The sequence below is a fragment of the Elephantulus edwardii genome, unplaced genomic scaffold (genome assembly GCF_000299155.1).
Source record: "Elephantulus edwardii isolate Elephantulus edwardi_28Jun2011 unplaced genomic scaffold, EleEdw1.0 scaffold00001, whole genome shotgun sequence".
Taxonomy (NCBI): Eukaryota; Metazoa; Chordata; class Mammalia; order Macroscelidea; family Macroscelididae; genus Elephantulus; species Elephantulus edwardii.
Genome location: NW_006399751.1, coordinates 42,067,993 through 42,081,306, shown reverse-complemented (window position 1 = coordinate 42,081,306; position 13,314 = coordinate 42,067,993). Strand labels below are relative to the sequence as shown.

Here is a 13,314-nt window from a genome sequence, read left to right as displayed (position 1 = left end):
TCTACACAGTCAAATGCCTTTGCATAGTCAATGAAACACAGATAGACATTCCTCTGGTATTCCCTGCTTTCAGCCAAGATCCATCTAGGCGTGCCAATTTTGAACCATAAATAGAACAGAAAAAAAAAATCTTAGCCCAACCTTGTGTTTTGTTTACATGACAGCAAGTAATCATTATAGTGGATTTCCACTTTTAATTTGTTAATTTGTTGAAGAATGTTGGCATAATTCATCTCAGGGTTGGAACTATAGTTGAGAGTATCACTCTGATTCTGCATTGTGTTTGCCTTGTTTTCATTTGCCATTTATTTATTACTTTGCAATCAATCAAGGCAGAATCACGAATGCAGGTTCTTCGAACAGTGGATCAGCCTTTTGAGGTCCAGAATCCAAATGAAGACCCTCCCTCTCAAACCCATAGCAATGTATAGCCTTGCTTTGTAAACATTCAGATGCTATGAGAGCTTTGAATCAGGTCATTATCATTCAACCTTTTGCTATGAATTTGCATTTATATATGGAATCAGCATCTACATTTTTATAAAATCCTTGGATAATTCTTCTGCATACTCTTGGGAAGAATCACCATCAGGTCTTGTAAAATGTAGATTCTGATTTAGAATATTCAAGATGCAGATTGTCAAGAAAGCAAATTGTCCACAGCTGGTCACCAGAAGGAACCAGTTTGAAGCTCTGGATGCCTTTTCTAAGATAAAGGGTGAATATTTAGCTGCTTCTGTTTTTAGTTTGCTGCATTGGAGTACTTAAAAATTGCTTCCAGAAGATGATTGCAAGAAGTGACCCTAACCTATTTAATTTGGCTAGGCTCTAATGTAATCTTCAGAAATAATAAGTTGTTGTCATTGTTGAACATAAGCTAAAAGTGTTGTTTGCAGTTTTCCACACACTCGTCATATAAAGAGCAATAAAACTGTTCCATCATTTATGAATCATGTAAACTCTCATTTTCGCCTCATTATGTTTTCACAATGAGAAGATTTTTTTTTTATTAATCTTGAAAACAAGTCGTGATGGCTAACATTCTAGCTCAAAACCAAATCCACTACCGCTGAGTTGATTCTGACGATGATATCACAAAACAGACCAGAACTGTCTCATCGGGTTTCAAATGAGCTCTGATGGTTTAGTACACTACGTATTGTGCTGCGAATCCAAAGTCATTGCTTAGTATCCACCAGTGGTCCTGTGGAAGAAGATGGTCAGTCTCCTTCCATCAATTTACTGCCTTGGAAACCTGGTGGAGGCTCTCTTTGAATTGGAACCAGCTCAACAGTCGTGAGTTTTTCATTTTTTTATAGGGTTTCCAAGGCTATGAATCTTTGTTGTTTTTTTTAAAAATTAATTTTAATAAAAGTTTAGAGAGACTTTGGATTTCCATTCATTCATTGTTGCACTTTTCTCCCTGTCCAATCCTTACCCCTACCCAGCTCTTCTCTTTGAAAAGTAAAAGAAAAATTTTTTCATTGTTATACAATCCCTCCCCCCAAGTTCACTCCACCGTGCAGCCTTCATTCTGGACTCCTGTCATGGCAATAATACCTAATCATATATCCCTTTTGAACAGTTCTCTCCTTCATCTGTTTCAATGCAGTTTGAATCTTTCTTTGAGCAGATTTCCGTATCTTTCTCACAAAGAATGGCTGGTAGGTATGAAGCACAGTTCTTTTGGTTAGCAATCCTGCTCTTACTCTAGCTCAAAGACCATTAATTGTGTTTTGGAAAAGACTACCACCCTAACCGCTCAGTCTCTCACTGCAGTCAAGTTGGTTCCTGTCCTATCAACTCTCTGAAGCTGTACATCACAGTGGGAGGAGACCAACCATCTTCCTCCTGTTCAGCAGCGTCTGGTAGATTGCAGTTTTCAAAGACACAGAACCTTTGGATTAGCCGCACAGCTCGCTATGGAGTAGCCTCCAGAAAGCTCTATTGCTCTGATAGTCTAAGGTCACTCCCTCTGACCAGATAAAAGGTAAGAAAAACAAAAACAAAAACCCCCAACAAAACACAAACCAAAAAGCTGTAGACAGTTGCAGACAGAACAGATTTTAGGGGATAATAAACTAGTTGTAAGCCTCTGACCACTGCTAGCTAATTTCTAGTAAAATATTTGGTGTTCTCTGTCTAGTGTCAAGGCTAGTGAGCCTGGGATAGATGCTCATGTAGGCCTAATGAATAAAGTCCCACCAGGCGGTCACTCACCACCACCAGGCCTCTCCAGGGAGCACTAGCTGAGCAGAGAAGGGTGCTATATCGTCAGGGGGCTTGGGAACACTCACTTATAAGAACTGAATTGGACAGGGAAACAAATGGTAACAAGGGGAGGGAGCAGGACTGCGGCGATGTGGATTTGTTATGAGAACTGTAAAAAGTATAATTTTGCAAACTTTATTTATTTGAAAGTGAAAAGACAAGGATTTCATTAGCCTGGAATGCCAGGAGCTTGCTTGCTGTGGTGACTCAGCAGGGCTCACATGCAGTGTTTTCTGGGGATGGATTCCAGGAAGGAGGGGACTGTTTCAGATCCTGGTCATGTTTTCCTGAGCACATGACATGTAAAATGAGCACTGTCCCTTAAACATGTGTGTCTGCCCTCCCCAGTGCTTATAATCAAAGGGGCTATTGCTCAAGGTTGATGAGTGGAGACCACTTCATCATAGGCTCAGGCACATTTTTCTGTCTTGGAGGAAGGGCATCTCTGGTGCTGCAAACCCAGCACAATTAGTGTGGGCTTTCCTGGCGTGGAGAGGAGCTATGCCAGTGTCCTGGTAGGATTAAGTATTACAGTGGGAGTGGGGCACTGCCTGCTTCCCTTATGGAGGGATGTGACTGGATCTGTTTTAAAGAATTATGAATCTATTAAGAAGAAAGTGATTGCAAGACTTTAAATGCTATCTGAAAGGACTCTGCTGACTACTACTCCTACCCCACCAAAACACTTAAAGCCTTGGGAACTCAGTGGAGGGTCATCATGAGTCAGAATCGAGTGGATTTGGGTTTTAATTTAAATGTTTTAATTGGCCACCTGAACACTGGGCACCAGAACCATGTGATCTCCTCCATATCCTGTCAGAAGATGTGAGGGTGCTTTCTCCACTTGAACTTGTCTTTGAAGACATAGTTTCTTTGCAGGCCTTCTCAGCTGGTTCTTCCTTTGGCAGCACAAATAGTGATCAGTCTGTTATTCATGGTCTCCTATGACGAGGAACAGGGTGAGACCTAATACAGCAATGAGATTATCCTAACAGTTAAGTGCTCAACTACTAGCTGAAAGGTTGGTAGTTCAAACCTTTTAGAAATGCCTCAGAAGATGGGCCTGGCAAACTGCTTGTGGAAAGTCACAATCTTTAAAAACCTTATACAGCATATTTACTCTGCACACACGGGATCAATGAGTCAGGACTGATAGACCCAATTACAGCTATTAACAATACCTGGCTGAATTACCAGGACTTTGAAAGGATTGGACATGGCTTCAAGAATTTGGTAACTTAGAAGAACCAGTAAGTTAATTTCTTAAAGCAGGTAACTCAAAGGCACTGTGGAGTGATGCCATCACTGGGAATACTTTAGAAAACATATTAATCCAGCAAAACAAAGTAAATGAAAATATATTATTATTATTCCTTTAGTAATTTTACTGTATTTGCTTTATTATGTTTTATGATAATAAAGTTCTGAGTATATATTAAGTTCTAGGCTCAGCAGGACACACATATTACCTAATTTCATATTTGGAACAGCCCTTTGAGGTTGATGCTATTTGCTCTATTTTACAGATGTGGAAACTGAAGTGTAGAAAATCTGTGTCAGTCATTCGTGAACTTGAATGTGCTTCAGAATCACCTGGTAGGCTTCTTAAAACACAGATTCCTAGGTCCTGTTCCCAGAGTTTCTGATTCAGTGGGGCATCTCAATAAAATTTCCCAGTAGTGCTTATGCTACTGGGTCAGCATAAGGGGTCACACTTTGAAAACTGCTTCCGTACACTAAGCAAACGAGACAATGATTCTCAGCCCCCAGCTTCTGCTTCCCAGTCTCCCTCAAGAGACTATGCTTTTCCTTAGCATGCATTTACTTTGCTGTGTACAAGAGATCAAAATTACAGCACTTTCTTTCAAGGTGTTCACAGATTAGACTTGGGAGTGGGAGATAGGAAGAGACACAAAAATAAGTCATTTCACTTCAGTAAGCTCTGGTGGCTTAGTGATAAGGAGTTGTGCTGATAACCCAACACATGTGGTTCGAAGTCACTGGCTGGTCCAAGGGAGAAAGACGGATGATCAATCTCCTTCCAGGTGATTTATAGCCTCTGAAAACGTGCTGTTTTCACTGTGAGTTTGTTCAGACTCCATGGAACTTAACAACAGCATGACGAAGTGTCTCTAGAAGGTTCAGTAATGGGTAAAAAAAAAAGGAGTAATCAGATTAATCTAAAGGGAGTGTCTGGAAGTCTTTTCAGTGAAAGGGCGACCTGAGCAGGAACTGAGAGATGTAAGGCTGCAGAATGCAGGCCAGGAGGCCATTCCCTTTTAGCTCGCTCCTTTCTTTCAGGTTTGGTCTGGCGCCTTTTGAATCTGCCTGCGGCCTGACATCTCTGATTGATGCTTTGTTGTCCACCCTGACCTGTGTTGGTTCCTTCTCTGTCCACTTTGCCCCCCACACCTGGTCTGTTCGGGCTCTTTCAGGAGACACCCGGGAGCAGTAGGTGCTGAACCTTTTCCTCGTAGATTGTTCTGGGGATTGAAAGAGGCTCCATGAGCTTTACAACCAGTGAAAATTGTCACCAGTTTCACAATTCTAGCCGACATGTCTATGCTTTGAAGTCTGGTTGCTGCCTTTTACAGTTCTATTTTTAAAATGTATTAAAGATGTTTAAATGTGGCAGAGACTTCTAATAAAAGCCACACTGCTTGAGAATCAGGATGCTGGTCTCAATTTAAATTGCCCGTTAAATAATAGGAGACTCATGTAAAAGGGTCTCTGAGAGATTGGCCAAATAGCTCTGATGGAAATCATGCTCACTGACCAAGGCCTCCTTCTAAAGGATTTCCGAGGTTACCCTGCCCTGTGTCTACCCCCAGTTTATGCCAACAAAGTGCCTTTTAATACGAAGTGATTGAGTTTTTGGTTTGAATCAGTCACTAACAAGAAAAGCACTAAACTAAAACAGGGAAAAGTCCCCAATAAAATAGTTTGGCATAAACTGGCTAAAAATTCAATCAAGGGCTAATGGCCATATTCCATACTATTCTGCAAGGGAGCTCTGGTGGCTTAGTGGTAGGGAATTGCAATGCCTATCCAAAAGTATGCAGTTCAAATCCACCAGTTGCTATGCAGGAAAAAGATGAGCAATTTCCTCCTGTCCAATTTACTGCTTCTGAAAGCCCACTGGAGGGTCAACTATAAATCAATTTCAACTCAATGGTACTCAACAATAATAACAACAATTCTACAAGTTCTGATTCCCTAAAGAGGTCTATAATTTCACACAATCAAACTTCTGAAACTCACTCAGAAATCAATGTTTGTTGACAGTTACTTTCGTCCTGAGATTTTTACCAGACTCTGTAGGATGCAACAGAAGAAATAAGGCAAGATTCCTGACCTGTATTCTCTCCTTCATTGCCTGCCTTTAGCTACTCAAAGATTATTGGTGCTGCCAACTGCAGTCTTAAACTTTCCTCTCTTCTAGCTGCTTGCTACCACCTTAATTCACCTCTTTACCTTGTGTAAATAATGTAGATTGGCTTATCAAATACCTTTGGTTTATTCCACTATTTGGTAGTGAGTTAAGTCAATGTTTCCAGTGTACTAAAGCCATCTTCCCTGATGCTCTGAAAGTTAGAAGTGGACATGTATGGCATCATTTTGGCCAATGAAATGAGAACTGAAGTGGGCTGGAAATTTCTGGAATTTGGCTGCTTTTCTGATACGAGTCCTGTCACTTTCATCTTTTCATTCTTTGCTCCTGTCTGCTACCTGGATTGTGATCATTTAACAGGGTCCACATGACTATCTGTGACTCTGAGGGAAATCCAAGAGAACTGCAGTGTGTTTGGCTCTGACACATTGAGTTGGTGAACCAATGTTTTTCTTTGATAACTTCTAGACTTTTCTTCATGGGACAGGGAAAAAATGAAAAAAAAAATCTTAATTTCACTTATTATTTTCAATATTTTATCACTTAGAGTTACATATTATTTCTAACAGAACTATCACACGGAGTGAATAATTTATCTATATGACCACATACAAGCGAATTACAGAACCAGGATTAAATTTGATTAATAATGGGCTAACTCTAAAACTCTTGTCCTCACTGAACTTCTATGAATCCTATGTATTAAAGTTGGAACTTTAATATATTTTAATATATTTTTTAATCTATCAGGAGAAGATACTTTTAAAAAAAATTCTACCAGCAATATGCCTTAGAATACGGCAGAATTGCATAGTGGAGTCGACCTGGGGGAAAGGATTGTAAAACAATGAAAGAATTTTTCTTTTACTTTTCCAAGAGGATAGTGTACTAGGGGGTAGGGTTGGGAGGGGAGAAAAGTGCAACAATGAATGAATGGAAATCCAAAGTCTCTGTAAATTTTCATTGAAATGAATAATAAATTTTAAAAAACAAACAAATAGAATACAAATTCTTATAACAGGAAACTGTTGTTTTGTTGTTGTTATGTGCCATCGAGTCCTTTGCGACTCATAGCGACCCTGTGTACAACAGCCCTAAACCTTGCTCTATCCTGTGCCAATCTCATTGCCTCTGACACACCCATCCCGATTACCCCAGTCACTGAATCAATCCACCTCATAGAGGGTCTTCCCCTCCTGCGCTGTCCCTCCACCCTACCAAGCATGATGTCCCTCTCCAAGGACCTGTCTCTCCTTACAACATGTCCAAAGTATGTCAGACGAAGCCCCAGAATCCTTGCCTCCAAGGAGTAGCCTGGTTTAACCCTCTCTAGGATGAATCTGTTTGTTTTCTTGGCAGTCCATGGTACATTCAATACTCTTCTCCAGCACCACAGCTCAAAGACATCAATTCTCCTTCTATCCTCCCTAGTGATTGCCCAACTCTCTGATGCATAACAAGTGATTGCAAAGACCATGGCCTATATCAGGTGCACCTTAGTCTCCAGAGAGACACCATTGCTCTTGAGTACTTTGGAGAGATCCCTAACAGCAGACTTTCCCCTCGCAATACGTTTTTTGATTTCCTGGCTGCTGGTGCCAAGAGTGTTGACCATGGAGCTGAACAAACTGAAGCTGTGAACAATCTCAATCTCTTCGCCATCCAGTGGTGAGAATCTTTGTCTTCTTGACATTGAGCTTCAGTCCACACTGAAGGCTGCAGTCCTTGACCCTCTGCAGCAAGTGCATGAGGTCCTCCTCAGTTTCGGCAAGCAGGGTGTGTCATCCGCATAACGCAAAGTATTAATAGATCATCCACCAATCCTGACGCCACACTTCTCCTCATAAAACCCAGCCTTTTGGATAATCTGCTCTGCATACAGGTTGAAAAGGTATGAAGATAGGACACATCCCTGGCATATACCCTTCCCAATTTTGAACCATGTGGTGTTACCCTGCTCTGTTCTGACTACTGCCTCTTGGTCCAAGTATAGATTTCACATTAGAATGATTAAATGTTCTGGGATTCCCATTCTTCTCAGAGTCAGCCACAGTTTGTTATGATCCACAGTTTGTTAAATGCCTTTGCATAATCAATGAAACACAGATAGACATTCTTCTGGTATTCCCTGCTTTCAGCTAAGATCCATCTGACATCAGCTACAATATCCCTAGTACCACGACCCCTTCTAAACCCAGCCTGGACTTCTGGCAGTTCTCTGCTGATGTGCTGTTCCAGTCGTTTTTGGATAATCTTCAGTAGAATCTTGCTTGCATGTGAAATCAATGATATTGTTCTGTAGTTTCAGCACTCAGTTGGGTCACCCTTCTTTAGAATGGGAACAAATATAGATCTCTTCCAATCAGTTGGCCAAGTGGCTGTTCTCCAGATTTCTTGGCACAACTTGGTGAGCACATCCAGGGAAGCATCTGTTAGCTGAAATACGCCAATTGGTATACCATCTATTCCTGGGGCCTTATTTTTTGCTATTTCCTTCAAAGCAGCTTGAACTTCTTCCTTCATCAACATAGGCTCTTGCTCAATTGTTATTTCATTAAATTCTTCTGTATCTGCCAATTCCTTTTGATACAATGACTCAGTATATTCCTTCCATCTTCACTTAATACTTCCTGGATCATTTAATATTCTGCCTAAGGCATCCTTGATTATTTTTTAAAAACAAAGTTATTTGTTCACATACAGCCATAACCTATGTTTGTCACAGTTTGCATATACTTCATCAATTTACAATAAACACTTTCTATGAAAAACAAAAGAAAACCAGTGAACTCATGAAATATTATTCAAAATGGGTGACTCTGGAGGACATTATGCTGAGTGAAATACCCCAAAAGGACAACTGCATAGTGTCACTGTTGTAAAATGGGACTGACATCGGGATTGGGTGGAGACTGAGAAAGATTGGATAAATTATGTATACTTCATTGAAACAGATGAGGGAATGAACTGTTTAAAAGAGATGTATGATTGGGTATTATTGTCATGACAGGAGTCCAGAACGAAGGCTACATAGTGGGGTGGACTTGGGGGGAGGGATTGTATAACAATGAAAGAATTTTTCCTTTACTTTTCAAAGAGAAGAGCAAACTGCGGGGTGGGGAAGGTTAGGCAGGGAGAAAAGTGCAACAATGAATGAATGGAAATCCAAAGCCTCTGTAAACTTTCATTAAAATTAATAAAAAATAATATATCCCCTAAAAAAACAAAAACAAAAGCAAAGAATATGGCAGATTGCCTTAAAATAGAACTTGTTATGGAAGAAGTCACTAGAAAAAGTCTCTCAACTATAAATAAGAACCTTCCCATTATGGAATTAGACTTGGTTGCCCAAGGAATAAACAAGTGTCCTTTTCTATACTGTCACAAAGTGCTCTCGCTCGCTCGCTTGCACTCTCTCTCTGTCACGCGCGCTCACTCTGTGTGTGTGTGTGTGTGTGTGTGTGTGTGTGTTAGGTGCCATCGAGTCAGCTCCAAACCATAGTGATCCCAGAAAGAAACCCTGCCAGCCTTATGCCATCAGTACATGTGTTTGATTCTACGTAGCAGCCACAGTACAAATCCATCCCACTGAGATCTTTGTGTTTTTTTACCTTGCTCTACTTTACCAAGCAAGACATCCTTCTCCAAAGATTACTCTCTCTTGATGAGGAAAGGAAGAGAGGAAAAGTCTTGCTTTCTTTGCTTGTAAAGATCATTGTGGCGATACTTCCTTCAAGACAGATTTGTTCATTCTTTTGGAAGTGCAAGGGATAGTCAGCACTTTCCACTAACACCACAAGACAGCTGTTACATAACAACTTGATGTGTAGATCTGACCACTGTCAGCGAAATGAAAAAATTCATTATAACAAATGAATAAAATGTTATTTCATTAACAAACAGATATTAAAAAATCTCTGGGGAGAATCAGAGGCTCTGCCAACTTCATGTCCTTTCTTTCAAGATTCAACATCTTTAGAAGCCTCTTGGGCATAGGCATAGTTTCAACATCTCTAGATGCCTCTGTTTCAAAGTCTATTGGGAAGAAAAGAAAAATCTTCCAACAAGAAATTTCCCAAGAGGGAAGTAAGTTTAGAATGAGACCTCAGGCTCAATAGAAACATGCACCAGGAAAATCTGCTGTCAGGGACCTCTCCAAAATACTGAGAGGCAATGATATCAGTCTAGAGACTAAGGTGCACCTGATTCAGGTCATGGTCTTTGCAATTGCTTGCTATGCATTAGAGAGCTAGACAATGACTAAGGATGACAGAAGAAGAATCGGTGCCTTTGAGTTGTGGTGCTGGAGAAGAGTCTTGATTATACCATGGACCGCCAAGAAAACAAGTAAGTTTGTCTTGGAGAGGGTGAAACCAAGTTTCTTTTTGGAGGGTAGGATTTTGAAGCTCCGTCTCACATGCTTTGGACACATGGCCAGGAGAGAGCGGTCCTTAGAGGAGGATATCATGCTCTGAAGGGTGGAGGGACAGTGCAGGAGAAGCAGATCCTGGATGAGATGGGTTGATACAATAACTGGCATAGTGTGGGTTAAGTGTGTCAGAGTCAGTAAGACTGGCTCAGGACAGGGGAGGCTTCAGAGCTGTTGTCCATAGAGTTGCTAAAGGTCACAGGAAACTTCATGGCACATAACAACAACAGCAGCTCTGGATTATCCTAGATTTATAGGAGAAAGAAATAAACTTGATTCTTAGTTAAGCCATTGCTATTTTGAATCTCTTTGATGGAAATGAATCCTAATGTATGCAGTCTATTATAATCATAATAGCCCATTTCTTAGAACCAAATTCTCTACTAGGATTATTTCAGATGAAGTGACAGAAAATCCAAACTGGATCCCTAGAAGTGTAAGCTTCAGGTTTACTTAATCCAGAGAGTTTGTTGACATGTTGCTATGACTTTCTTGGCTCTAATATCATTCAATGTATCCTCAGTTTTCAGTTGGTTCCCATCTGAGTATAACAGCTTGAGGAAGAACAATAGCTTGACGAAGAAAGAGAAGGCTGTTTTTCTAAAATTCTCCTAGAAAAGTGAAGATTTACCAGAAATCTAGTAAGTCTGTTCCTTACTAGTGATGATGGGTTTTTTTGTTGTTGTTTTTTTTTTCAATCTGGCCTTTGAGCTGTGGTGCTGCAGAATAGTGTTGAATATACCATGGACTGCTAGGAGAACAAACAGTTTTGTCCTGGAGAGGGTGAAGCCATAATGCTCCTTGGAGTCAAGGATTCTGAGGCTTCGTCTGACATACTTTGGGCATGTTGCAAGGAGGGACTGGTCCTTGGAGAGGGACATCATGTTTGGGAGAGTGGAGGGACGGCTCAGGAGAGGAAGACCCTTGATGAGATGGATCGATTCAGTGATTGGGGTGGTGGGAATGAGTGTGTTTGAGATGGTGAGGTTGGCACAGGATAGAACAGCATTTAGGGCTCTTGTACATAGGGTCGCTATGAGTCACAAGTGACTTGATGGCACATAACAACAGCATTTTGCATTTATAAAAATAGCAAAAAATCTACTATCAAATTATTTTACTCATTTGATATGTAATTATTTTTTTTTAACATGTTAGCTACATATAGAGAGGGATACTTGAACAAAAGCCAAGTTCTGCAAGCAAAGGGGAAGAAAAAAGAGGATGACTGAAAATAAAAGCTCTTGGATTTCAAGCATGGCTATGCAAGTTATCAGATAGGAGATCTTTGTGCTTCAGTTTATTCACCTGTAAAATGGGAATAATGGAAAATACCTCACTAGTTTTATGTGTAGGAGATTGACATGATGTCTGAAACAGAAATTCTGTACAAATTTATTTTTATTACTATATGCCATCAAGTTAACTATGATTCACAGAAACCCTGTGAATAATAGATCTGAAACCTGTGCACAAAGGAATTGTTAAAGTAACTGCATTAATACATCTTGTTAAGGGTCTTCCTCTTTTTTTCTGACTATGCACCTTTCTAAGCATGATGTCTTTTCCTAAGGAATGCCACCTCCTGGCATTAGTATGTGAGATGAAGTTTCATCCTTCTTGCCTCTACAGAGCACCCTGGGTGCACTTTCTCTGAGACTTACTTGTTCGTCCTTTTGGCAGTCCATGAGATATTCAGTACTCTTTTCCAATTCCACGGTCCAAAGCCATCGAATCATCTTCTGTCATCCCTATTGATTGTTGAACTTTCTTCTAATAGTAATTTTTCAAGTTCTTTTCAATCATTTTTATATTAAAATATTTTCTGCAAATAATTCTTTTTCTGTTTTAACTATTGGTGACAATTTTTCTTTACTGCAATTTTGTTGATTTTTTAAAAGAACAAACTTATTTTCTATGCTCTGTTTTATTAATTTTTGCTCTTATTTTTTTTTTTTTTGCTAGAGCATAATTCACTTTATTTGTTATAGAAAATCTACTAGGTGGTGGCCACAGCTGGAGCCTGAGTCCTCTGCACGGAGACTCTGGTGTGAGTCTTTACAAGATGATCTGTGAATTCCTGGTAGGGAGACTTCGTGAACACCGTCTCTTTCCAGAGATCTGGGGTCAGATAGCTGTAGGTCTTTGAAATGGCATCAAAGGTGGCCTTAGCAAAGTTGCCCAGGGTAGCTGTGCAGCCCCTGGCTGAGGTGTAACAGTCATCAATTCCAGCCATCATCAACAGCTTCTTAGGCACAGGGGCCGAGACGATTCCAGGGCCTCGGGGTGCAGGGATCAGACGCACCAACACAGAGCCACAGCGCCCAGTCACCTTGCAGGGAACGGTGTGAGGCTTGCCAATCTTGTTCCCGCAGTAGCCACGCCGCACAGGGACAATGGAGAGCTTGGCTAGGATGATGGCCCCACGGATAGCAGTCGCCACCTCCTTGGAGCACTTGACGCCTAAGCCAACATGGCCATTATAGTCTCTGATGACGACAAAGGCCTTGAACCTGGTCCGCTGGCCAGCACGTGTCTGCTTCTGCACTGGCATGATTTTCAACACCTCATCCTTGAGGGACATGCCCAGGAAGAAGTCGATGATCTCAGATTCCTTGATGGGCAGGGAGAAGAGATAAATCTCCTCCAATGATTTAATCTTCATATCTTTCACCAGGTGGCCCAGTTCCTTGTCCTCGGCTTTGCCTCCTCGAGCTCCGCGGCCCCTCCCACGGCCCCGTCCACGGCCCTGACCCCGCAGACCACCGCTACCGAAGCCTCCGCGGAAACCGCCGCGGGCTCCCATCCCAGGGCCTCCAGGGCCTCCAGGCCCTCCGGCTGCACCGGCGTCATCCGCCATTTGGTGTTTTCTCAGAAAAAAACTTGCTCTTGTTATTATTTCCTTTTTCTTGTTTAGAATGCTCTGGCAGTGTAGCCCACAAGGAGTTGCCTTAGTAACACAAAGGCTGAGCCTTTCTAACTGTTCGAAAGCACCAACAGCTCTGCAGGAGAATTATGGGCAACCTCCTCCCATATAAATTACACCCTCTGGAAACCCACTGGGGGGTTTAGCTCTGAGTTGGTTCTGACTCCATAGAAAAGAGGTTTGGGGGGTTTTGTTGTTATTTTTTCCTCGTATCTACTTTGTATTTCAATAAGCTCTTCTTTTCCCAATTTCTTAAGGTAGAAATTTAGGTTACTTATCTGAGCTATTTTTCTTTTC

The 13,314-nt window shown here is 41.2% G+C and overlaps 1 protein-coding gene across 1 annotated transcript; it reads right to left on the bottom strand.

Annotated features, from left to right (window-relative positions):
* Positions 1 to 12,090: 12,090 nt before the first annotated feature.
* Positions 12,091 to 12,951, bottom strand: LOC102868558 (40S ribosomal protein S2-like). The gene has a single exon (XM_006878811.1). It carries the CDS (start codon positions 12,949 to 12,951, stop codon positions 12,091 to 12,093), a length of 861 nt encoding a protein of 286 aa, XP_006878873.1.
* Positions 12,952 to 13,314: the final 363 nt, after the last annotated feature.